General features: G+C 42.4%; 2 protein-coding genes across 2 annotated transcripts; one reads left to right on the forward strand and one right to left on the reverse strand.

The window, feature by feature from the left end:
- Positions 1-1,063: 1,063 nt before the first annotated feature.
- On the forward strand, positions 1,064-9,027 carry abhd16a (abhydrolase domain containing 16A, phospholipase). Its single transcript, XM_061080757.1, has 20 exons — positions 1,064-1,195; positions 1,704-1,760; positions 1,864-1,930; positions 3,375-3,461; positions 3,716-3,801; positions 3,918-3,991; positions 4,166-4,273; positions 4,406-4,520; positions 4,604-4,705; positions 4,828-4,891; positions 4,983-5,032; positions 5,359-5,482; positions 5,593-5,697; positions 5,779-5,842; positions 5,957-6,013; positions 6,782-6,844; positions 6,937-7,013; positions 7,511-7,609; positions 7,731-7,777; positions 8,414-9,027. Exons 1-20 carry the CDS (start codon positions 1,097-1,099, stop codon positions 8,495-8,497), a joined length of 1,629 nt encoding a protein of 542 aa, XP_060936740.1. The 5' UTR covers positions 1,064-1,096; the 3' UTR covers positions 8,498-9,027.
- On the reverse strand, positions 8,920-22,746 carry vars1 (valyl-tRNA synthetase 1). The gene is made up of 29 exons (XM_061080693.1): positions 22,685-22,746; positions 21,825-22,183; positions 20,987-21,130; positions 18,068-18,275; positions 17,865-17,980; positions 17,663-17,738; positions 17,193-17,293; positions 16,975-17,102; positions 16,706-16,870; positions 16,536-16,617; positions 16,315-16,434; positions 15,894-16,002; positions 15,615-15,794; positions 15,331-15,455; positions 15,084-15,187; positions 14,823-14,981; positions 14,345-14,435; positions 14,116-14,221; positions 13,887-13,957; positions 13,063-13,188; positions 12,856-12,960; positions 12,291-12,438; positions 11,981-12,108; positions 11,546-11,701; positions 11,161-11,385; positions 10,979-11,090; positions 9,813-9,988; positions 9,377-9,526; positions 8,920-9,290 (listed from the first exon to the last, which is right to left on the reverse strand). The coding sequence occupies exons 2-29, from the start codon at positions 22,179-22,181 to the stop codon at positions 9,210-9,212; spliced, it is 3,849 nt and encodes a 1,282-aa protein (XP_060936676.1). The 5' UTR covers positions 22,182-22,183; positions 22,685-22,746; the 3' UTR covers positions 8,920-9,209.
- Between the last annotated feature and the right edge of the window lie 713 nt (positions 22,747-23,459).

The following is a 23,459-nucleotide window of genomic DNA, read 5'->3' on the forward strand; positions in this document are numbered from 1 at the left end:
AGAAAGCCATCAAACCACGAGGTTCTGTATCTCTGACATATTTGGTCCAATCGAGTCCACTCCCTCAAAATACATTTCTGTAACTGCAGCACCCCCCTGAAGATATTTATATGGTTTTAAGGAATGGGCTGACTAGCGCCCCCTAAAGTGAAGCCCCGGCACTAAGATTGGCCGACATCTACAAAAATCAATAGGGACATTTGTCTTTTCATGACAAACAAATAAGTCTGATGAACTTGTCCTTGGGCTTTCATTAGATGAACTTCAACTTCTGTGAATGTCATCTCAACAAGATGGAGATATAAACTACCTCGGTAAATATGATTTCATCACACGGTGTGACCGTGGCATGACATTGATGATTCGCCAAAAAAGAGGGATTTATTATAACTCCTCTGTGCATTGTCCTTTCAGCCTCAAACCTCATTCACACATTCACAGTGCCGCCCTGATCAGATCCATATCAATATTGACTCATCATTACAGCGCCACCTGCTGGCTACAGGAAGTGACATGTTTTAAACTTTGGATGAAGTGCTCTTGGCTGCTTTAAAGAACCCTTCAAAGGATTCATTAAGAAAATAATTATTTGTTGTCAGTTTGCTTTAATGTCACAGTGTCAGTGGTGTTGGAATCCTTTGATGTCTTGATGCAAAGATGAAAGATTTATACGATCTGAAGAGAGAAAAGAGGTTTTTTGACCTGAACAGATCAATTAGTCTAGTGATAGGGATAGCGCCACCTACTGCCAAAAGGAGGTAAGCCTCGTTTTAAAACTAAAATCTAGTAGTAGCATTAAGAACATAAGAAAATACAATAATTTATATATTTTTGAATATGCAAGAGCAGAGGTCACTAGCATGGTACCAAAAATAATGTGCAGTAATCGAGAATTGTATTTAAGTCCAGTATTTATGTAAATATATGTTATTTCCACCAATGCTTTTACATATATCCATTTTTTTGTATAAATCCTGTTGTATCACCGCTTCTTGTCTCCAATAAAGTTTTTTTCTCCACAACTAATTCTGCTGAGTGAGTTTCGCGTTTAGGATCTCTGATGGGCGCAGGCTTCCGTACCCGTCGTAGTGGCAGGATGGCTAGCTGGTTGTGGCCACTCTGTGTTCGAGGGCCTCGTCTTCAACGAATCCACCGCCCACCGGATCAATCTCGACCCGAGGTCCGGGGGAGAAGGGTAGGATTGTCCGAGTATCTCTGTGTGTGTGTTTGAATCCCGCTGTGGGACCGGAGCCGGGTTCCATGTCCCAGTGCCGCTGGGGCCCGGCCCGGAAGTGACAGCGGGTTTGTTATGGAAGCTCCGCTGTCACCGCCGCGGTCTCAGGCGGTGAATGAATGAAATGGCCGCTGCAGCTCGATCCTGACTTCATCATTCTGCTGTAAAACCATCAGAGAGTCTGACTGGAGCCTGAGTCACTGCTCAGTAACTTTGACAGACCGGTGCTAACGGTGGCTAGCAAGCAGCCGAGGGGGGGGACTTCGCCCAAACGGAAGTAGAACAGCTTTCTAAGAATCGACAACGAATAAAAGCAACAACACACATTCATGTTAACTCTGGCAGGGGCTGTGTAGTTTGAATATTGATCCCTCAGACATATTCAAGTGCCTGTAGCCAGTGCTACATGCTAAGCTAACGCTAGCAGGTGCAGTGCCTCTCATAGTTAACTTTCTGTTTCTGTTTCCAGGGATGTAACTACCAACCCAGGGTTCTGGAGAAACACACCGACAGCATCATCGGCTGGGTCAGTAGCTCTGTATGATCGATCACTTCATGTGAAGCAGAAATCAGAAGTTCAGTCAGGTAATGTGTGTGTGTTTCCCCCCCCCCCCCCCCCCCCCCCCCAGGCTTCAGCTCTGTTGTCCATATCCTACTACAGCTCCCCTCTGCTCCTCTGCTACCTGTACAAGAAAGGTAGGTTGTATGATGGTTGTTCGAGGAGAGCCAGATTAATTCAAATCAAATCAAATGTAATTTCTAAAGCCCGTAATGACAAATCACAAGGTGTCTCATAGGGTTTAACAAGGTGCAACATCCTCTGTTGTTAACCCGCATGAAGAGAAAGGGAAAAACTACAAAAAACTTTATTTTAACAGGGTAAAAAAAACGTAGAAACCTCAGAGACAGACACATGTGAGGGATATGTAACTGAGACCATCAGCAAAACAATAAGAACATTGATTAGAAGAAACAGTTTGTAGCATACTGGAAAACATGTGTCAATGTTTAAAGTATTTGTACATGAAGGGAGCAGCAATTAAAAATGTATTGAGCAGATATTTACAGTAATGGTAGTATTGTATGTCAAGCAGTCTGGTTGTAAACATCATCCCCGATCAGATGCCACCACCATTAGCATCCACCATTGGAGTCCACCAAATCAGCAAAGGATTCACTGGTTCCAGCTCACCAGTGTGAGGATGTGCTGCATTTGCCCATTTTACAGCTCTGCAAATTGAATATCAGTCTTGCTCAGGCAAAACAAGGCACCAGACATCAAACTGAGGAATATACATTTATAGAAATAGTTTATCGAAGCCTAAGTTATGACATTTAATCAAAGAGATGCTGTTCCAAAGATGGACAGTTTTAGTTGTGGAAAGAGACAATGGTCAATGGACTATGGACGGTATATTTTCTGTCTTTTCAACCACTCTACTCTTTACAGAACAAGTGACCTTCATCCATTCACGCAAACATTTGTACAGTGCTTTCATTTTCATATTCATACTCGGTCAAGGGTTCAGGGTCTTCCCCAAGGACACTTCAGAGTGCAGCCTGTATGAGTTGAGGATCGAATCTCACATCCTCCTGAGCCTAATATGGTCATCATTTATTGACTTTTACACATGGCTGAAAATTCTATAGTCAAGGATTCAGAGCAAGCTGTTATGAAAAAGGTTTAAAAAGTACAGGATACAGAATTTGGTTTAATGTTAATGCTCAGTAGACCTCAGAAAATAGCCTAAATAATATAATGTGATTTTTATAAAATATCTAGATTAATACATAAAATCCTGATAAAATCAACCTCATTGCCTAGTGTTACTCTCATAAACATCCCAGCTTTGAGAAAATGAGGCCCTTTCTGAGGCCCTTTCTTTTTTGTAGTGAGGCTTTCTAGTCTCGGTCACATGTGTTGGACATGAACTGCACATCAATAGGAAGTAATAATGTAAGGTTTGTGTTCTAATCCTTAATGTATAATTGAGGTCTGGATATTGATATGCACGTGGTTGCAGGGCAGATGTAAGCCTGTAAATCTTTGTGTTGGTGCATGTTAATGAAGCTCGGCCCTGGCAGAGATGTGGGGGGGCTGTGTGGACGTCTGTGTAACTGTTGCTGTTTGTGCTTTTAGGTTACATCTGCAGCAGTAAGGTGGTCCCAGTGAGTCAGTATTTGGGAACCGTGGCGGTGTGTCTCCTAGGAGTGGCCTGTCTAAGAGGTGAGGCTATAGATTTCCACTGATCCACGGCCTGTGACTAATTCAATAAATCTATCATCGATATGATGTTGGCCAATAAAATGTAATCAACACTGAGTCAGTTGGACAAGGTGTACAGCCAACAATCATAGGAAACACACGCTTGAGGCTTTGCAGCAATGTGTGTGTGTGTGTGTTTTGTGATGTGTTCTTCTATCTGTTAATCTTAGCTTTTCCCTTCTCTTCGTTTCATCTCTCCTTTTCCTCCCCCCCAGGGTTGGGGAGATGGAAGAACTCGGAGTATGTTCAGTTTATCTCTATTCTCAAAGAAACAAAACAAAATCACACTCAAACAAATAAGGTGAGGTCTTTGAAACACAAAGTAAGAATTCACCTTGAAGACTAACTTGCTCTTTGAACTAGTTCCTCAGAATTTAACTTGAAGCCTGATTCTTTATTGTTTGTTCTCTCACAAAGAAAAAGCTGAGGTGTTACGACTTTGACTTCTCACACTGGCCTTCGGATTTCAGCTGGACAGAAGTCAGCAATCCGTACGTTTTCGCTCTTGTATCCATTATATCCAAATGGCTTTGTGTTCGCTGTAATTCTTTTAAAAAAACGAGTTAATTCACTGTACTGTGAAGTTAACTGCCTGAATCCACTGAATGTCAAATGGTTTATGGCTCCTTTGTTTCATTGTAAGCCTTTGACTCTGTGCGTGACAGGAAACTGTCCAAAGCTGGTGTTTCTCTGCTGAAGCCCGAGCCCAGATTAAGAGGAGCAGCAGACAGTTTCTTCAACTCCGTGCGCACTCTACCATGTCACATCATCAGGTAAACGCATTTCATACTGCAGGACCCCAAAATACAGGCAGGAGAGGATTGCATCTTCTTTTTTCCAGTCAAATACAAAGTATGTGTTCAATGGTGCAACGGTGTCATCACATCTACTCTCTTCCTCTGCAGTTATCTTATTGTTCACTCATTCGGGAGGAGGATGCTGTACCCTGGCTCTGTGGGTTTACTGCAGAGAGCCATGAGACCCATGCTCCAGCAAGGCCAGGCTAAGCTGGTCGAAGAGGTAAACACATACACACCTTTGAACTGTCAATAAGCGTTTCAATAAATACCTATCACCATCAATTTCCCTCTATTTTGTCACAGTTTGATGGCCAAAGGAACAAGCTTGTGGCTTGTGATGGGAATGAGATCGACACAATGTTTGTGGACCGAAGGAGAGAAGGGGAACCAAACAGCCAAACTCTGGTAAATGTCTCCAATGATTTCATGGTTTTTTTGTGTCTTGGGCAAATTCCAGGGTCCAACAAAACTTCTGTTACATGAAACGCATTACAGACTGTTCCTGAAATGTATGAATTGTGCCACAGGTCATCTGCTGTGAGGGGAACGCTGGCTTCTATGAGGTGGGCTGCATGAACACTCCACTGGAGGGTGAGGAATAGTTTTATATTAATGTTCTATTGGTCTGAAACGGTTGTATTTGTCGGATCGGATTTAAAGCCTCTGTTGATGTGTTCTGTAGGTGGATACTCAGTGCTGGGCTGGAACCACCCCGGCTTTGGAGGCAGTACGGTGAGCAGTGTTGTCACAGTTAATGCCACATCTCAAGCTTAACCGGCATCAGATTACTGTGTGTGTGTGTGTGTGTGTGTGTATGTGTGCGCTTGCACGCAGTTTCACTTATTCTAAACCAACAATGTGAAAACAACAGGATGTCGACATTCTGGTTTCGGTTTGACAGAATTGCGAAACAGGGTCGGTTAAGTGCCATGGTAGATGATATCAGTGGAGTGGAATAAAATATTTTAAAGCTGTTAACCCTTTAGAGGTACATGTTGTCTTACAGTTTGTGGCTTGAGTTCTATGCCAAATTTTTTATTTTATTTTCCACTTTCCAGGGAGTACCATTACCCCAGAATGAGGCCAATGCCATGGATGTCGTGATCCAGTTTGCGACACATGAACTGGGCTTCCAGCTCAACGACATAGTCATATATGCCTGGTCCATAGGAGGATTTGCAGGTACACAAGAACAAGACATGATCAGCATGTTAATGCTGTAAATGTTACTCATCCTATTCTGCTCGTTCTTACTCTTCATTTTCTGTCCCTCTTTCTCCCGATTCCCCCAGCCACCTGGGGCGTGATGTCATACCCAGAGATCCAATCAATAGTGTTGGACGCCACGTTCGATGACCTCCTGCCGCTGGCCCTCAAGGTCATGCCCAACAGCTGGAGTGAGTTCTAGAAGGTCATGAACTTAACTCTGCGTCTGCTAGTTTTATTTCAATAACTGAGACATCTGTGTTCTCCCTCAGGACCGCTGGTGCAGCACACAGTCAGGCAGTACATGAACCTGAACAACGCAGACCAGCTTCTTAAGTGAGTGGGAGAAGTTTAGAGTGAAACTAATCATCATTGGAATATGATGATGCATCATTGAACAATATAATGTGATGATGTGGTTAATGACTCATACGACTCCTCTTCCTCAAGATACCAGGGACCAGTCCTGCTGATCCGGAGAACTAGAGATGAGATCATCACCACAACGTAAGTCCCCACAGTCCGTCTGTCAATCATCTGTCAGTAAACATTGCAGCACAGTGCATTTTACTTTTGGTGGAACATTATGTGCAATTTATGCAGGAAGTGTTTGGATAAGATTAAAATGTTACCAGAAGCTTGTAAAACTGGCACCTGATAGATTTTATGACATTCACTGTTCTGCAAAGCTATTTACAACTGCCTCAACAAACTACTACTGATAAGATGATGAGCTAAGAGTAACTGTTATCTGACATACCTTCCTTTAAGAAAACGTTCACAGCAAAGATCTAAGTGTTTTCAGAAAGAAACTGTATGAATGGCATAGAATAACTCGAATGTGCCTCAGTAGAGCGTATACCTCCAGCAACAGTCCCCTTATGAAACTACATTTACATTCACCAGATCCAGGTTTTTGTTTCTATTTTAACTTTAACACACTCATATCAATCCCTTGCTTTTCTAAAAACCAGATCCATAAATTATTCTCTTAAGAAATCAAGGAAAATGTTGAAAAATGCCATATCTCATAATGTTAAAGAAAGTGTCAAAAGAAATTCTGCTTCTGCATCAAATTGTAATGAGTTCTTCCCCAGGTCTCATCCCTCCTCAAAATGTCATTGAAAGTGGTTTATAGTTTTTACATAATCCTGGGAAACAAACAAACAAAAAACAACAACCTCTTCCGCTCACCACCGTTGTGGCTTCGCAGAGGGAAAAAATCTGTAAATTTACTCCCAACACATTACCAGTAAGATGTTTCCTGTTCTCCAGGGGTCCAGAGGACGTCATGTCCAACAGAGGCAACGACCTCCTGCTCAAACTGCTACAGTCCAGGTGAGTCTCATCAATGTTTAATCTCAACAGTCAACAACTTTTGAATCTGCTCCGTTTACTTGGACTTGCTGAGTGACATGTTTCCTTTGCAGGTACCCTAAAATAATGACGGAGGAAGGGATCAGAGCTGTCAGACATTGGCTGGGAGCCTCCAATACCATAGAGGAAGGTGAGTGTGTTCACACCATTACTATTTCATAGACTGTATAAAGAGATGGACAACATGGCAGATTCCCAAAAGTGGAGCCAAAGCTTCTCAATCACCCCCTGGTGGTTGGCTGCAGTATGGGTCATAAATTCCCCTTCCTCTGTGTTAGTGGATGGGTCACAAACCCAAAACAATTTAGATTTATTTTCTCAACAATTTTTTTTTAGGTAGCTCTTTTCACACTGATGTATGTTCAAGTGTTGATTGTTGCGGTAGGTTTGGTTTTAATTAGTTGCTATAAAACATGACAGGGAGAATTTGCTACCGTGGCTCCATTCCCGATCACTACTAAGCAAACTGCCATTTGGGCTTCATTGAGATGTGTGGTCTATCTTAATATCAAGTCTATGGTTGGATTCATTAATTAATGCTTTTAACTCTGTCAGGTTAGTGTAGAACAGAATAAATGAAAGGACAAGCGCAGCAGTGTGTAACAGCAGCTCACTCTCGCCCTGCAGCAACTGTGTACAGTGGTTACCAAGTGGACGACGACTGGTGTGTGTCTGTGCTGCAGTCGTACAAGGCCGACGGAGATGCTTTGTTTCCATGGAGTGTTGGTAAGCCCCAGGTCCCTTTCACATTTAATAGGCAAATAGAACTTCAGACAGCACGGCCCTCGTAGCCACATGTATCACCTCAGTGTTCCTGTCTGCTCTGACACACTCTCACTGTTCCCAGGTGAGGATATGACTCTGGAGGGAAGGCGGCAGCTGGCTCTTTTCTTGGTAAGGAAATGATCTATTGTTAACCATGGCCTCCATCTCAGTGGGGACACTAGTTTTTCTTCCTGTCTGGGTTAAAGGGCAGCCACCTGTGGTCTTTATCTCATCATCCTGAAACAGGTTGTTGCACATACTCTGCTTTTCCCTTCGCACGTCCAAAGTCTAATTTCCTTTTCTTCAATAAGCCCCCATTTTTCTTGCTTTAGGCTTACCTTCCCCTTTCTCTCACACTCCACATCAAGAAAAAAAGGAAAACGTATCACAGCTACTCGCAGACATCATTACTGCTGAGAAACACTCTCCCGGTTGCCATAGCAACCGGTTCACCTGTGCTCTCAGGTTGACTGGTGTAATATATTTCACCACGCTCAGCTTATTGAAGTCATTTAACATCAAACAAGAGGAGTGCCATCAATTACAGCTAATGCTATGCTTTCCTCCCTGGGTAATGCCTTCTGAATTGGACTTTATTCACCTCCCCATGTAAACCCTTAAGAGACGAGAGAGATATGCCGGCAGTGAGCCAGACACACCGAGCCTAATATAATCAAGTTCTGCACTTTTTGTTCATTGCCCTCCCACACCTCTCATTCTCAATTCCTCCTCCGTCCCCACTCTTTTTTTCTTTCTCTCTCCAAGGCACGGAAGCATATGCGAAACTTTGAGACAACACACTGCACTCCTCTCCCCGCCTCCGAGTTCCACTCACCCTGGAGACTGTAAAGAAAAGAGCTGGATGGATGAGAGGGAAAGAACAGTATAGGATTTGGACGGCCCGCGGTCAGCGCGTGTTCCTGGCATGTTGTGAATGTATTAGTGATTTCTCCTCCCTGCAAGACAGATTTATTGTCATATATTGCTTCTGTGGTGGCTTCTGAAAAGATCTGGTCTAATCTTACCCGGCCAAGAACGTATAAAATATGGTTCATCTTTTCTTTTTAAGGTTAGTGTTTAGTCATTTTTTTAAGTGTTAGTCTCCTCAAAAAGAAAGGGATGCATTTGAAGTAAGTGCACAAGCCATCACTCGCTCCTTCCATTGTTCTCTCTTGGCTGTATTTGTAAAGAAATACCTGGGAATAAACATATACACAACCACAATGTAATAGAAATAATGAAGTTTAATCTTTAAAAATGCAGCCAGACAGTTTTATGCTTTTCAGGTTTTATTTTATTTTCTGTGGCCACTATCTTTCTGAACAGAGCTATGCTCAAACATGTTCTATTAAATAAGCGAAATAAAATGTTTGACATAAGGGACTGAGTTTGTTTGTTGCTTGATGAAAGGGTTCAACAAATAGCACATTATATACTCTCACTGAAGACAATTTCCCATCTTAAGAGCTTTATTGAATTCCCCTCATAATAGGATCAACTTGAAAAATTAATATGAAAAGTAACTTGAAAGAAGTGGAAATAAATCCTGATGAAACCGCACTCAGGGGGAAGGTTGCACCATTTTTCTGAAGTTGTCCACGGCCTCCGTCACTTTCTCAAGTTCAGTTTGACTCTGCCGTAGCTGCGGAAAAAAGAAAGCGATTATTTACCAGGAGTTCACATCTTTGCACCCGGAGAAACCCTGAGGGTTAAATTCATTCCTCCCACCTTCTCTGCATCCTGCTCCTGCACCTTCGTTGGCACCTTCTCCTTGTAGTCGCTCTTCGCCATCTTTTCTCTCAGTTTCTCCATCTGTTTCTCCAAGTCGCCTTTCTTTGTCATTAGCTTCGCCACTTCCTTCTCCAAATCAATGAGACCCTGAGGGAATTAAAGATGAGGCCAAATTAATGACAAATTAAAATTACAATCTGGTTATTTCAGGGGAAACAGTGGAGCAGACCTAGTTTAATAGTTTTCCTATCATATGAACCTTGATTATTAAAGAGTTAGGTACAATCATACTCTTAACTCTTATTCGGGTTAATTTAACTGATGTGGAACCTTAAGATCAAATGATATACGACTTAAGTCCCCCCCACTAGTCTATTAGCACATCACAGACGGGAGTGAACCAAACACAGTCCAGCAGATCACCGGCCCTCACCTTGAGCATAAGGTTGACAGTACATCTGTCAGAGGCAATAGCCACAGCACAGCCTTCTGGGACGGGCTGGTTGGCTGTCAGAGGGATGATGGCCTGGGAATGCGACAAGGTCTGAATCTGCAGACTGTACTGCTGCACCAGGGACGCAGTAGCAGAGTCTGTGCACTCGAGGTAGCCTGCAAGAGATGTGTGCCAAGTGAAGGTTAGGCGTCATTTAATTATTTATATAACAATATACATTAAAGATTCAATACACTGATTGTTCTACTGAGACCATTAGTGTGAAGAGAAGAGAAACAGTTTAATATGTCACATGAAATGACTGCAGTAACAGGCAGTGTCGTTTTGCTGGTGGAGTTTTGTGGTTCTTATTTCCTGCGTTGCATCATACACAAAGTTACAAATTTGAGGTTAGGGGAAGTTTTCAGGCTCATAAGTAGAAGTAACAAAACCACAAAATCAAAACACTTTTACAAGTTAAAGTCCTGCATTTACTAAATAAACAATGACAGTAAAATTGACTTCCTTAAAGGCCAAAGAGTAAAAGTACTCCACCACTAACAGTAACCCCTGTTGGTGTAACATTACACAAGACTATTGTTACTGATGCATTATTGTCTAAACAGAATTGTTGTAGTGGTGTTCGAGGTGGAGCCAATTTTAACTACTCTACATGCTGCTCAGTAGTTTAATCTGATTTATGCTTTTAACATGTTTTTTTATTTTACACTGTCATAAAAGGCTTAGAACCCGACCATTTTATAATTTTACAGTAAAAAATCTGCTGATATGAGCCTTTCACAGACATATTGGCATATGTATCTGCTCATATTTTTGCAGATATGAAATCTTATTTTAAAGAATAAACAAAGCAGAAAAGATGTGCAGTTGTGTTTACATGTGATGAGTACAAAGGGTTTTGTTAAACTGTATTTATTTACAGTAAATCATCAGTTCAGTAAATGTACTTATCTACATCATTATATTCGTCAGGGCAAAGAACGAGACGATCTTGCAGTGTTTGAAAGCGTTTTTATCAAAAGAGGGGTTGAGTAAAACGCTATGAAGAGCCATTATGAGACAACCGTAATATCTAATAGAGATGAAGCACAGTTGGCCTTGAAAGTAAATGTAATTAAGAGTAATTTCTGTGTTTAATAACTTACAGTCAGCTCGGGTCTTGTTCAGGTTGTAGTCAGATCTGAGTGAGCGGATGGTCTTGATCACAGTCATCACAAACTCCATGTTACGGTCGACCTCATCACTTTGCCAGCAGAACTACAAGGAATGAGATTAAAACGTTTGTATAATGGTGAATTTTAACACAAGCCTCTGTTCTCAAACTCACCTCCTCGGCGTCGGGGTAGGACGTGACACTGATGCTGGGGGGGTCAGTCTGAGGTCGTCTGCGTGGAAGCCTCTGGTAGAGCTCCTCGGTGACGAAGGGCATCAGGGGAGCGAGGAGGCGCAGACCGACCTCTAAACAGGTGTAGAGGCTCTGTCTGGAAACCAGGGCTCGTCTCTGGCTGGCCTCGTCTTCCTCAGCTTTACTGAACACTGGTTTCAAACTTTCCTGGAGATCAAAGAGGAGGAGGACAGAGGAGATGGGAGAAAAGTAGTGGAATGCTTCTTTTAAGACACCTTAGCCCTTAGCAGAACTTTTTGACATTTCCTCACAAAATCTATGTCAGGGAAATTAACCTTGGTTGCTCAGTGGTCTGAATGGTTCTTACCAGGTAGACATCACAGAGCTCGTACAGCCAGAAGTTGTAAATGGCGGTGGTGATGCCGGGGAAGTCGTACGATTTGAAGCCGGCGTCGCAGAGGCCGACAGCAGCGCTCAGTCTAGACAGAATCCACCTGTCGGACACACTCTCCTCTCCACACAACTGGGAGGAAAACACGGCAAAGAGGACATGTTCAGATTCAGTAAACATGACACTTGTACTTGTTACCTCCCAGATGTCATCGTGTACAAGCCTATGAATACAAAACAGGGCAGCATATACGCAATATATACCCACAGATAAAAAACTGAGAAAAAAGATTGTTTTACTAAGCATCTACGTGCTCACAATAAGTCTCATATGTCACTGGATGAATATAAAAAATGTGGCGCAGTCTTTCCTCATGTTGTTTGTGTCCTTTATCTCGTCTCCTGGTCTCACCTGGGATTTCTCTGACGGCACAAAGTTGTCTCCCAGACTCCTCATGGCGAACTTGACAGCGTTCCACAGCTTGTTGCAGAAGTGACGGTAGCCCAGGATGCGGTTGACATCCAGGTTGATGTCTCTGCCTGAGGGACACGAAAAGGAACAAACGATCATTCAGTGTGCATTAAAAACTGACAGGACTGCAACGCTGTCTTCCAGTGTTTTGATGTGTTTTATGAATTTAAAGCAGAGATGCAGGCCGCCGGCCAACGCAGGCAGAACAGGGGAGAGGGTGAAAGCCACAGAAAAAAACAAACAAGTTCACCTTGGCCTGTGTAGGCACACAGGGCGAAACGGAGAGCATCTGTGCCACACTCTGGGATGCCATTTGGATAGTCTGACTTCTGGCCCTGCTTTGCCTTCTCCACCTCCACAGGCTCCAAGTTGCTGTCTGTCAACTGGGCATGAAGACCCTGGAGGGTAGAGAGAATAAAGTGGAATGTCACCACTGAAAAATAAAACAATGTGTGGTCTTGGGCACGAGAAGCCCCCGTCGGCTGCGTCTTGATGCCTTAATTGGACCGACAGGAAAGGACCTTGTGAGGAAAAGTTGAGGTTAAGGTGCAGTTTACTACTAGTCCTTCAGTGCCCTCTAGAGGACAGTTCTGCAATCTCTGACAGAGCAGGTTTGCCTCCAGCTGGTGGAGAGATTGATGGCCTCAATAAAAGCTTGTTGGAAGCAGGAAAAGGGTGCTTAATAAAGCTTACACAAGAATATTGGCCACAGAGGAGCAATGAGTGTGTGGCGACCGTGTTTAAAGACATTTCAAATGGGAGACAAGGAAGACTGCGTGTGTCAGAACATGCATCAAATTGTGATAAGGATTTACCTCCAGGGAGATTCCTGTAATGACATCCAGGGGGTCAATGACGTTGCCTAGAGACTTGCTCATCTTCCTTCCGTGGGCATCCCTCACCACCGCATGCAGATAAACCTGTGAGAAAAATATAAGTCATCACGGAGTCACGTCCAGTTAATGAAACGAAGATGAGATCCTGTGCTACGCTGCGTTTGACAGCTTTGATTGGTCTCTCACCTCTTTGAAGGGCAGCTTGCCCGTCAGTTTGAGACCCATCATCACCATACGAGCGACCCAGAAGAACAGGATGTCGTGGCCCGTCTCCAGCAACGTGCCGGGGTAGAACACATTCAGGTCCTCGTTCTAAAGGAAGACCACAACATTAATGACGGAAATACATTGATCGATACATTGATGAGCACTTTTTTCATATCAACACTACTTACGTGGACAGAAAACTGTTTAAAATCTGTTTACATCAGATGCAACACATGTAGGTATATACTCCTAAGACCCAGTGCGTGCGTCTCCCTTTAGAGACAAATTAGTGCCCATTTTTACCATGTCATAATTTTCAAGAAATGTGACTGATCAAATGCATTCGCTAAAATGCTTGTGGGAAAAGAAAAAATGCATTCTGGGAAATGTAATCTTTTTTTTCAAGCTCTTATCCTGCAAAATAGTTTTTAAAGTGTTGTTTAAGGCAATGACTTGTGATCTAAGCGACGAGTGGGATTTTAAAGCAGATTAAAGCAGTGTTTCGTTGACAAAAACAACAATATGAAAATGAATTCATTGGTTTTTGTAAATATGATAATGAAGCAAGGATTTACAATTAAAAGCCAAATTCAGGTTGAGATATTACATTTTTTTGTAAATGTTGGCAATTCCATCAGCTTTTCAGGTTTTAGGGTGGTTGTTTTCAACTATCGTTAGGTTTTAGAGTTTGTTTTGGTTCTGCACCTTATATGAGCGTTTTCATAACAGTAATATCGACTGCAGATACACAGAGCAAAGTGCCCTTTGTGTCAGTAACAAGTTGAAAGACCTCAGTGTTTTACCTCATTAGGCCAACCGAAGATAGAGAAGGGGAAAATGCCAGACGAAAACCAAGTGTCCAGAACGTCCTCATCTGAAACGCAGGAACAAAAGTTATCTGATCTGTATAACAGTAGGTTAGAATTAATTAAATCAGGTGAATCTGTGATGTGGCATAACATGAACCGATTAAATTATCTTTATGGTCAGTGTGGTGATGAGATTGCTGCATGAGAGGCTGTTCTATCTCACCCTGTCTGAGGGCGATTTTGTCAGCAGACACATTAAAGCGTTTTGCTGCCACGTTTCTGGCCTCCTCCTCGGATCTCCCGCTCACCCAGTAGTGACCGTCCATGTCCTAAAGAAGAAGAAAAAAACACAAAAAGAGAACAACTAAATAAAGGAGGCTAACGAAAACATACAGAATGAGACACAAAGACCTTTTATCTGTCATCTGAAAAGCTTCAAGACATCGTCTTACCTCTCCTGGTTTCACAGAGGGATCACTGACAGTGACAAAGTAAGCAGGGATACGATGACCCCACCACAGCTGTCGAGAGATGCACCAGTCCCTGAGAGGAAGATGGATGGAGACGACCTGAAGAAGCACTCACTGCACACTTGATAATTCATAATAATCTATTGCCTAGAGCTGAGACAATCAGTCGTTTAATTTGACCAGTTGATCAACAGAAGATTAATCAGCAACAATTTGATAATCAATTCACTATTTTTGTGACTTTGAATTTAGCAAAAATTCCAAAACATTCATTGAGGATTTGCAGCTTTACTTTCCTTTATGTGACAGTAGATTTAGTAACTTTAGGTATATTAATTTCTATTTGAATACCTGACCCATACATCTTTGTCTAATCTGTTGTAGTTTTTGTGTAATCTTGCTAAATAACTGAGATACAAACAAACAGATGAAACATAACCTCGTTGTTGGAGGTAATTACCTGATGTTGTCCAGCCAGTTGAACCACGTCTTGAGGTGGTGATCAGGGATGATCTTGAGTCGTCCCTCTCGGACGGCGTCAGCGGCCTCCTTCCCCATCTCTTTGCAGTTCACGTACCACTGTGGCTTCAGCAGCGGCTCCACGATGTCCTTGGAACGACTGATGGAGTAGATGCACATTGGGGCTTAAAAGATGATCCTGAATGGGTTGAATAAAACCTCAAACACAAAATAACGTATTCACACGCAAGGTTAACTTTACCTGCAGACTGGAACAACCATGGGGTTATCTTTAATCTCTTTAAACTGGCCTCGGTCCTTCAGCGCCTGCAGCACCGACTTCCTGGCCTCAAAACGCTTCATGCCCTGGGGGACAGAAAGAAGATTCAAAAATGAAAGATGAAGAAAGAAAACTGCTGCACCTGGTAAACTACAAAGAGGGATGACTCTCAGTGTCACAGTGGAGATACACTCATTGCAGGGGGAAGGACGATAATGAGACAGTGTACCAGGAAGGGTGGGGGCACATTAATGAGCAGGCCATTCTCGTCCAAGATGTTGATGAAGGCCAGATTGTGTCTCTCTCCAACCTCGTAGTCATTATGGTCATGAGCCGGGGTGATTTTGACAGCGCCTGAATAGAAAATGGTGCAGAGGGACATGAGAGGTGGAAAGGAGAAAAAACGACAGCAGCGTTAATGAGGAAAAGTGACTTGACGATTTGTTACAATTACTCATTCACAGCACATTCTAGACCGGCAGACAGCTCGTCTTCTCCTGTAGCAACGTCTACCTGTTCCAAAGCTAATGTCCACAAAGTCATCAAAGACGATCGGCATCTTTCGGTCACAGAAGGGATGCAGCACCATTTTCCCCTTCAGATGCTGATATCTGGGGTCAGTGGGGTGGACAGCCACAGCCGAGTCTCCCAGCATCGTCTCGATACGGGTCGTGGCCACGATCACCTCCTCGTCTACGGAACCAAAAAGAGGAAGAGCGAAATGGAATTAATCACATGGAGCAAGATGTCTTTGTTCAAAACTTTTTTGGGGGGATCCGTGAGCTCACGCACCTGAACCATCGACCTTGTATGAAAACGACACCAGGACCCCGAACTCCACTTTCTCTTTGTAACCAGGTACAGGCAACAGAGTCCTGCCGGTGAGCTCCTTCTTATCCACCTGCAAAGCAATCAGAGGATTTAATCAAGAGAGGCCACCATGAGAGACGGTTTGAAACTGTCCCGTTACAGTCTGCTATCAGGGTTAATGGAGTAGGGCTAACTGCCAACACCCTGACTGTGAGAACAGACTGCTCGCTTATATCCCAGACAAAACATATAATATGAACAAGTGGGCTCAATCATTCCTGTGACTTTTTATTGTACTGACAAAATTAAGATATTTATCATCTGACTGTGATGAGATAAACAGGTAAGACTGATTGATATTTAACCAAAATGCTTAAATCAAAGAGTTAGGTAAATAACTTGCCTCGATGTCAGAGATGGCTGAGTTCAGTGAGCAGGACCAGTTCACCAGCCTCTTGCTCCTGTAGATCACTCCCTCTTCATGCAGCCGGATAAAAGCCTCTTGGACGGCATAGGAAAGTTTCTGGTGGTAGAAAAAAATGATAAAGACGTGAGAACAAGGAACAATTCATTAAAAGTTTATTCAAATAGGTTCAGGGATTTTATAGAAGAAAAAAAACTCACAGGGTCCATGGTGAAGCAGGCGCGGTCCCAGTCCAATGTGGAGCCAAGTTTCTTCAGCTGGTGGTAGATACGGTCTCCTTTTCTGAAAAGGCAAAACAGCAAAGTTTGTTTATCATTTTTATTCCAGTATTGTTCACACATTTAGAGCTTTGACATCTTCCTAAACTCACTCGTTCTTCCACTTCCAGATTTCTTGGACGAAGTTTTCCCTGCCCAGGTCATGGCGGCTCAAACCCCGCTCCCTCTTCAGCTTTTTTTCCACCACCACCTGGGTGGCGATGCCAGCGTGGTCACAGCCCGGGTTCCACAGGGTGGTCTCGCCTCGCATCCTGTGCCTGGAGAAGAGCAAAGCATTTCAAACATGCCGTCGACAACTGCAAGAGTCTTATTGAATAAATTACTACTTTAAGGTTACTGCGAACAGTCCATCTGAGGCTACCATCTGGTGAGACTGTCCTGAATGGCGTTGGTGAGGGCGTGACCCAGGTGAAGGGAACCGGTCACGTTAGGTGGAGGGATGCACATCATGAAGACGCCACGAGGGTTCTCCTCACTAATGCTCTTCCTCTGCAGAATGAAGAATGAGAGAGAAACATGTGGTTATCTATGAAATATGGGACATTATGTCAATGTAGTGAGAGGGGGGGGACTTCTTACCCCATACTCAGGCTTGAAGAATCCCTGCTTCTCCCACCATGAATACCAGGCGGCCTCCACATACTGAGGACTGTAGGCGTCAGGAAGGGGGCTAACGACATCTGACACCAGCAAAGAAAAATAGAAGGTTTGAAGAAAGGGCCTGGAGCTAATAGTGATATATGTATTCATATTACAGAGTGTTTGATATGTCTAAGTTATGTATTAGTTATTATAAATGTTATAGCATGCTATGTGTTAACTTTACGCAGCCCTCTAAAACAATTATCCCCTCCTGAGTCTTCAGTAGTCTGTTAGAAATCCATTTGTGCAATCATCTGCACAGCAGCTCTCTTAGAAGTTAATGTCTTTTAGAGGCTGAATGATTCTGTTTTCCAGTCGATGTAGTGACCATAGCAGCCTCCCACCACAGTGATGTTGAGTGTATATCTCTATTACATAGAATCCCAGTTCCCATTGTGATTAATCACCTTTTTTCTCCCCGGGAGGAGTGGGGGTGCTGTATGTGATCACGCCCAATTCTTTCTTTTCAGGTTTGGCTTTTTTCTGTAGAAAGATAAAACAGTACATACACAAACCGCTATCAAGCAACCCATGTTTAATCAATTTCTGTCCATATTTACGTTTTCAAACTTGCACCAATGTTCTTCTGTTTTTGTCAGTTATCTTTACCTCTGTTTGTGGCAGTGTCTTCTTCTTCGCCTCCACGTCTTTTTTCTGTTGGAACTTTTCCATCTTTTCTTTCTTCTTTGCTTCCTTCTTCAACTGAGCTTCTGTCTTTGGAGGACCTGAGGAAGATAATGTCCCGGATAATCAGACTGATGTTTACAAAAAATAAATAAATATCCATTTACTGTAGCACAGAGCCTCCTGACCATTAGCTGTGGCCTCGGCAGAGTCAGCAGCAGGACTGGCATTAGCAGGTTTAGCATCTGTAGCAGCGTTTGTCTTCGGTGTGACAGGAACCATCTTCTCACACAGAGTGATCTCCCCAAACACCTTCAGAAACTGTGGCTGATTGATGCAGGTTGTAAACCACCTGGTAACATTGTTCAAGACTTTCCTGTCCGACGGCTCCAGTGCCTGAAAAGAACAAGAACAATAATAATAAAGTTTCCTTTGATCTAGGAAGACTAACACTGCAGGAGTGGAGTTTTTTGTTTGCGGCTCAACATCAAAGGATTCATGGTCCATGTATGTCCGCGTTACAGAACATTGTGTTTTAATGGCGTGTAATCAAACTTTGACGCCACGCCACGATCACACCGTGTGACGAAAAAAAAATCCCTCAGTCAGTTTTTATCTCCATTTTGTTGTGATGACACTCATCTCAATTTGAAGTTGATCCGATGAAAGCCCTGGTACAATTACATCAAAGTAAAAATGTGGAATATGGCCAAAATGGCCACTAAATGCAAAATAGCAGGCTTCCTGTTGTGTTTTTCCAATTGCACCTACATACTTTTTTGTTTGTCTGGTCATGATACACCTGTATATCGATTTTTGTGAAGACCGGTCAATGTGAACACGTTCCAGGGGTCTCGGGGGGCACCGTTGAGCCATTTTGCGACGCCCATTGAAAATTCCTTCAGAATACGTACATTTTCACCACTTTCTAACTTTCTGCAAATTTTGGTAAGAATTTGAGCATGGTAAAGCCCTCAAAAACCAAATTAATTTGCCTGAATAATAATAATCTTTACAATTTCAATAGGGTCTCACGTGACCTTTGATGTCAGTGCTCGGTAGTGGTGGGGGAAAAAATCGATTCTGTTAAGAATCGCGATATTTTGCGCCCGCGATTATATCGATACTGTAGCACAAAGTATTGCAATATTTAAAAAAATAAATAAAAAAATAAAAAAGTATATGTAACAGCCCCTGGCTGGCAAAGCATGACGAGGAGAGTTTCAGAGTTTAAAAGATACCTCGTGTGTATGCGGAAAGGATGTTCTCCACTGCAGGAGATATAGTAACGGCCCAGAGGAGCACTCTAACATATGAGCAGGTTGACCAACTCTTTTTTCTGAACAAAAATGCCAATATTCCCAAATGAATTTAACATTTTGGGTCATGACCTTGCAGCCAACTGGACTGGACTCTAGTAGTACACATTTTTTTATTTTTCTCAATTTGATTGAAGCTCTAAGTTACTCTTATTTATATGATTATTCTCAGGTATATGTTACTCTATTATGTCTGCTTTATGTTACTGTATTGTATTTAAATAATTGTAAGTTATGTGCTAGGAGCTCAGTGTTCATGTGAGAGGTCTCCTATTCAGAAAATAATTACAAAGGTCCTGTGTCCTGAATGTTCAAGGACAAAGTTTTTGCACTACCCTTTCTTAGTTTTTGCACTTCAGTTAATGTGGAGAAGACTATGTTGTTCACAGAATTAAATGTGACATTTAAAGTGAGTTGAGCAGTCTTATTTTCCTCATTTCTTGTAATGCCTTTCAATAATATGGGGGACATGAATCGCAATATATCGCAGAATCGAATCGCAATACTTGCAGTATCGCAACATATCGCAGAATCGCAATACTATTGAATCGTGGCCCAAATATCGCAATACTATTCAATAGTCACATTTTTGCCAATTCCCACCCCTAGTGCTCGTACCCTAATAATAATAATAATCCTTACAATTTCAATAGGGTCTCACCTGACCTTTGATGTCAGTGCTCGGAATATGGCCAAAATGGCCACTAAATGCAAAGTAGCAGGCTTCCTGTTGTGTTTTTCCAATTGAACCTAAGACTTTTTTGTTTGTCTGGTCATGATACACCTGTATATCGATTTTTGTGAAGACCGGTGAATGTGAACACGTTCCAGGGGTCTCGGGGGGCACCGTTGAGCCATTTTGCGACGCCCATTGAAAATTCTTTCAGAATACGTACATTTTTACCACTTTCTGCAAATTTTGGTAAGAATTTGAGCATGGTAAAGCCCTCAAAAAGCCAAGTCATTTGCCTGAATAATAATAATAATCCTTACAATTACAATAGGGTCTCACCTGACACCGGGTCTCACCTAATACCTTTGAAGTCAGTGCTCGGGCCCTAAAAATAAAGTTTCCTTTGATCTAGGAAGACTGAAATCTAAGGATTCATGGTCCATGTGTGTCCGCGTTACAGAACATCGTGTTTTAATGGCGTGTAATCAAACTTTGACGCCACGCCACGGTCACACCGTGTGACGAAAAAAACAATCCGTCAGTCAGTTTTTATCTCCATCTTGTTGTGATGACACTCATCTCAATTTGAAGTTGATCCGATGAAAACCCTGGTACAAGTACATCAGAGAAAAAATGTGAAATATGGCCAAAATGGCCACTAAATGCAAACTAGCAGGCTTCCTGTTGTGTTTTTCCAATCGCACCTAAGACGTTTTTTGTTTGTCTGGTCATGATACACCTGTGTATCGATTTTTGTGAAGATCGGTCAATGTGAACACATTCCGGGGGTCTCGGGGGGCACCGTTGAGCCATTTTGCGACGCCCATTGAAAATTCCTCCAGATTACATACATTTTCACCACTTTCTAACTTTCTGCAAATTTTGCTAAGAAGTTGAGCATGGTAAAGCCCTCAAAAAGCCAATTCATTTGCCTGAATAATAATAATCCTTACAATTTCAATAGGGTCTCACCTGACCTTTGAAGTCAGTGCTTGGGCCCTAATGATCAGAATATGATTGGCTGATTTATTCAAACTAAGATATCAGGCTAGGAGACAATAAGCAACTATGTGGGACAACCGGTAACACAACAACATGTTGCACAGCATACTTACATATTTGAAAGGTAGAAGAACAGCTGTAGCTACAGCCATGTCAGCCAAGGTGACGCTCTCTCCCACCAGGAAGGTTCTGGGTTCCAGTGCCTGATTGAGAACCTTAAGAACGCGAAGCAGCTCTGCACGAGAGCTATGCTGCAACTGAGAATGCACAAGTCAAACAGTCTCATCATCTCATCTCCCCAGAAAAATATCATTCAAATGTCTATGACCCCAATCAGACCATCTGTCCTGAGAAGTACAGATCTGAATGCACCCGAATCCTGAATGTGTCCTGAGCTACAATCACTCAAACTATGTTCAGAGTTGGTCTGTGTGGCCACATTGTTTTCACTGTCCGGCAACTGATCTGTCCTGGGCCACAAATGAAGATGAATGATAATTAATCTGTTTTTTTTTTCTCTTCTTAGTGCTCATACTTTGGTTTGTAGCCACCAGCACAATTTCAACACTGACAATCACATATTGAATGATACTTTTCTTAAATTGGTCAAAGATTAATTGAATTCCTCCTGACTCAACTCTCTCTATCTTCCTCTCTTACTTGCTCTGACACACACACTGACACACCCACACAAACACAGTGACTTCTGCCACACCTGTCTATGTGGACTTGGAAAAAACAACAATTTTGTCGTTGCACACAGAATTTTTCTTTTACAAATAGGGAAGGGAAGTAAGATTCGATCACAGGAGACACATTCAGGACACATTTTGACTCCAGGTGTAAAAAGGCATGTCCTTAATGCTGTGCACTTGTGATGGGATCTCTCAGGACAGATGTTTATACCAGGTCTGATCAGTTCCACAGTAAGAATTTGGATAGTCCTCTCACCTTCTTATCCACTGCTATCACCCCCATCAGCGGGAAGACCACAGCACAGGACACAGGAGTGAGCTCATTGTCCGCAAAGCTGAGCCACTGCCACACCAGGCTCTGTTGTTTGGTATCTTCACCAGCCTTCTTCCCCTGAGATGCCAGGTACCAGGCCACAGCGCTGGCACCGCTCAGGACAGAGTCCCCCCCGTCCCCGGCTCCCAGCACCAGGCTGGGTCTGGAGCGGACATTCAGGGACGCAGGGGGGTCCTCTGTGATGGTCCGAGGGCGAGAGGTCGGACAGAACTCTGCAGCCAGGAGGGCCAGAAGGCTCCTGAAGTCATCGGGGTGAGGGGACACATAGAGAGCGGCCATCTCTGGTGGAGAAACACAAAGGATGGACATGGTGAACACTGATGACTCTGACTCAGTTATTTTTCCTTGTGCTGCCAGCTCTGCAAAACAAATATGGCTGGCATGTTAATAATAACATGGTGGGTGTGTTTGTGTAATTTAACATTTCAGGCGACGCCAAAGAAGGTTTTAAGATGTGTAAACAAACTGGTTTAAACGTGTTTAAGAAATCAATGTTCGTTCTACGACATCGTTTCAAAGTGTCAGACGATGGCTACGATATTCAGCTGGTTTCACTTTCTGTGGAGTCGGTTTCCTTCCACTGTCAAAGCCTGAAAACAAGAAGTCCTTAACAGGCTAGTTAGCTTTAGCTAATGCCACTAACTAAACAACGACTTTGGTACAAACCATGAGCTTAACGCGTCTTTATGCAAAAAGTCTTCGTTTCAAAGTTGTTCTAAGCAACAATTTTTAAAAATACATATGGCTCGGTGCTGAAAACGATCATAATTTGTTCTCCATACCTTTGAATGAGACGTCAGCTTAGGTTAGCAGACACGACTGAGCCACATGAGTTCTCTCCGCCTCCTTCGCCTGATGCAAGACACGACTTCCGGGTTTCAATCGCTACTTCCGTCAACAAACGGAAGTCTGTTAAAGTTTGATTATTTTTAAACTATAAAGCAACAACATCAACATGTGGTGTAAAAAATAAACACGGCATTTATTTTGGTGTCATTAACAAAAGATAATTAAATATCCGTCAAACGTATTAAAGATAAAATAATTTATTGTGCAGAAAGTCATCTATAATATTTACTCTTGAACAATTATTAATATGGCTTTCATGTTAGTATGGTGAGTATGTAAGAGCTGAGGATGGATTTTTAAATAAGTCTTCAATGTTTGTCTCATTTAAAAAAATATATCCTATATCAAAAGATATAATTTTTGCATGTAAAATAAATAAAGTAGAGATGGACCATTTATGGAAATGGAAATATTCATAAAAGTACATGAACATTTTAACTTACTGTAATCACATGGTTTGCTTCAGCAAAATAAGCATGCAACTTTGTAGAAATACTCTTTTACAAGGAAAAGTCCTTCTCAGCCAGATGTATTTATATCAATAAGCGAACAGGTTTTTATAGTGAAGAAAAATAATGATATGATTGTTATATTCTTGTATCATTATATTAATTAGCTTTAATTGTTGCTCTTCATTGAGTTGGAGAAGCTGCTTATTCTAAATACCTTACATTCTTATTTGTAGTTTAATCTGTAACAATATGTCAT

The sequence above is a fragment of the Limanda limanda genome, chromosome 11, assembly GCF_963576545.1.
Source record: "Limanda limanda chromosome 11, fLimLim1.1, whole genome shotgun sequence".
Classification (NCBI taxonomy): Eukaryota; Metazoa; Chordata; class Actinopteri; order Pleuronectiformes; family Pleuronectidae; genus Limanda; species Limanda limanda.

Coding starts and splice junctions, on each gene's coding strand:
- abhd16a (XM_061080757.1), top strand. CDS start 1,097: ATGGCTAGCTGGTTGTGGCCACTCTGTGTTCGAGGGCCTCGTCTTCAA. Junction 1,196..1,703: donor CCGAGGTCCGGGGGAGAAGG/GTAGGATTGTCC, acceptor TTCTGTTTCCAG/GGATGTAACTACCAACCCAG. Junction 1,761..1,863: donor CCGACAGCATCATCGGCTGG/GTCAGTAGCTCT, acceptor CCCCCCCCCCAG/GCTTCAGCTCTGTTGTCCAT.
- vars1 (XM_061080693.1), bottom strand. CDS start 22,181: ATGGCCGCTCTCTATGTGTCCCCTCACCCCGATGACTTCAGGAGCCTT. Junction 16,003..16,314: donor CAGCCATCTCTGACATCGAG/GCAAGTTATTTA, acceptor ATTGCTTTGCAG/GTGGATAAGAAGGAGCTCAC. Junction 9,527..9,812: donor CTGTCAACCTTATGCTCAAG/GTGAGGGCCGGT, acceptor TAATTCCCTCAG/GGTCTCATTGATTTGGAGAA.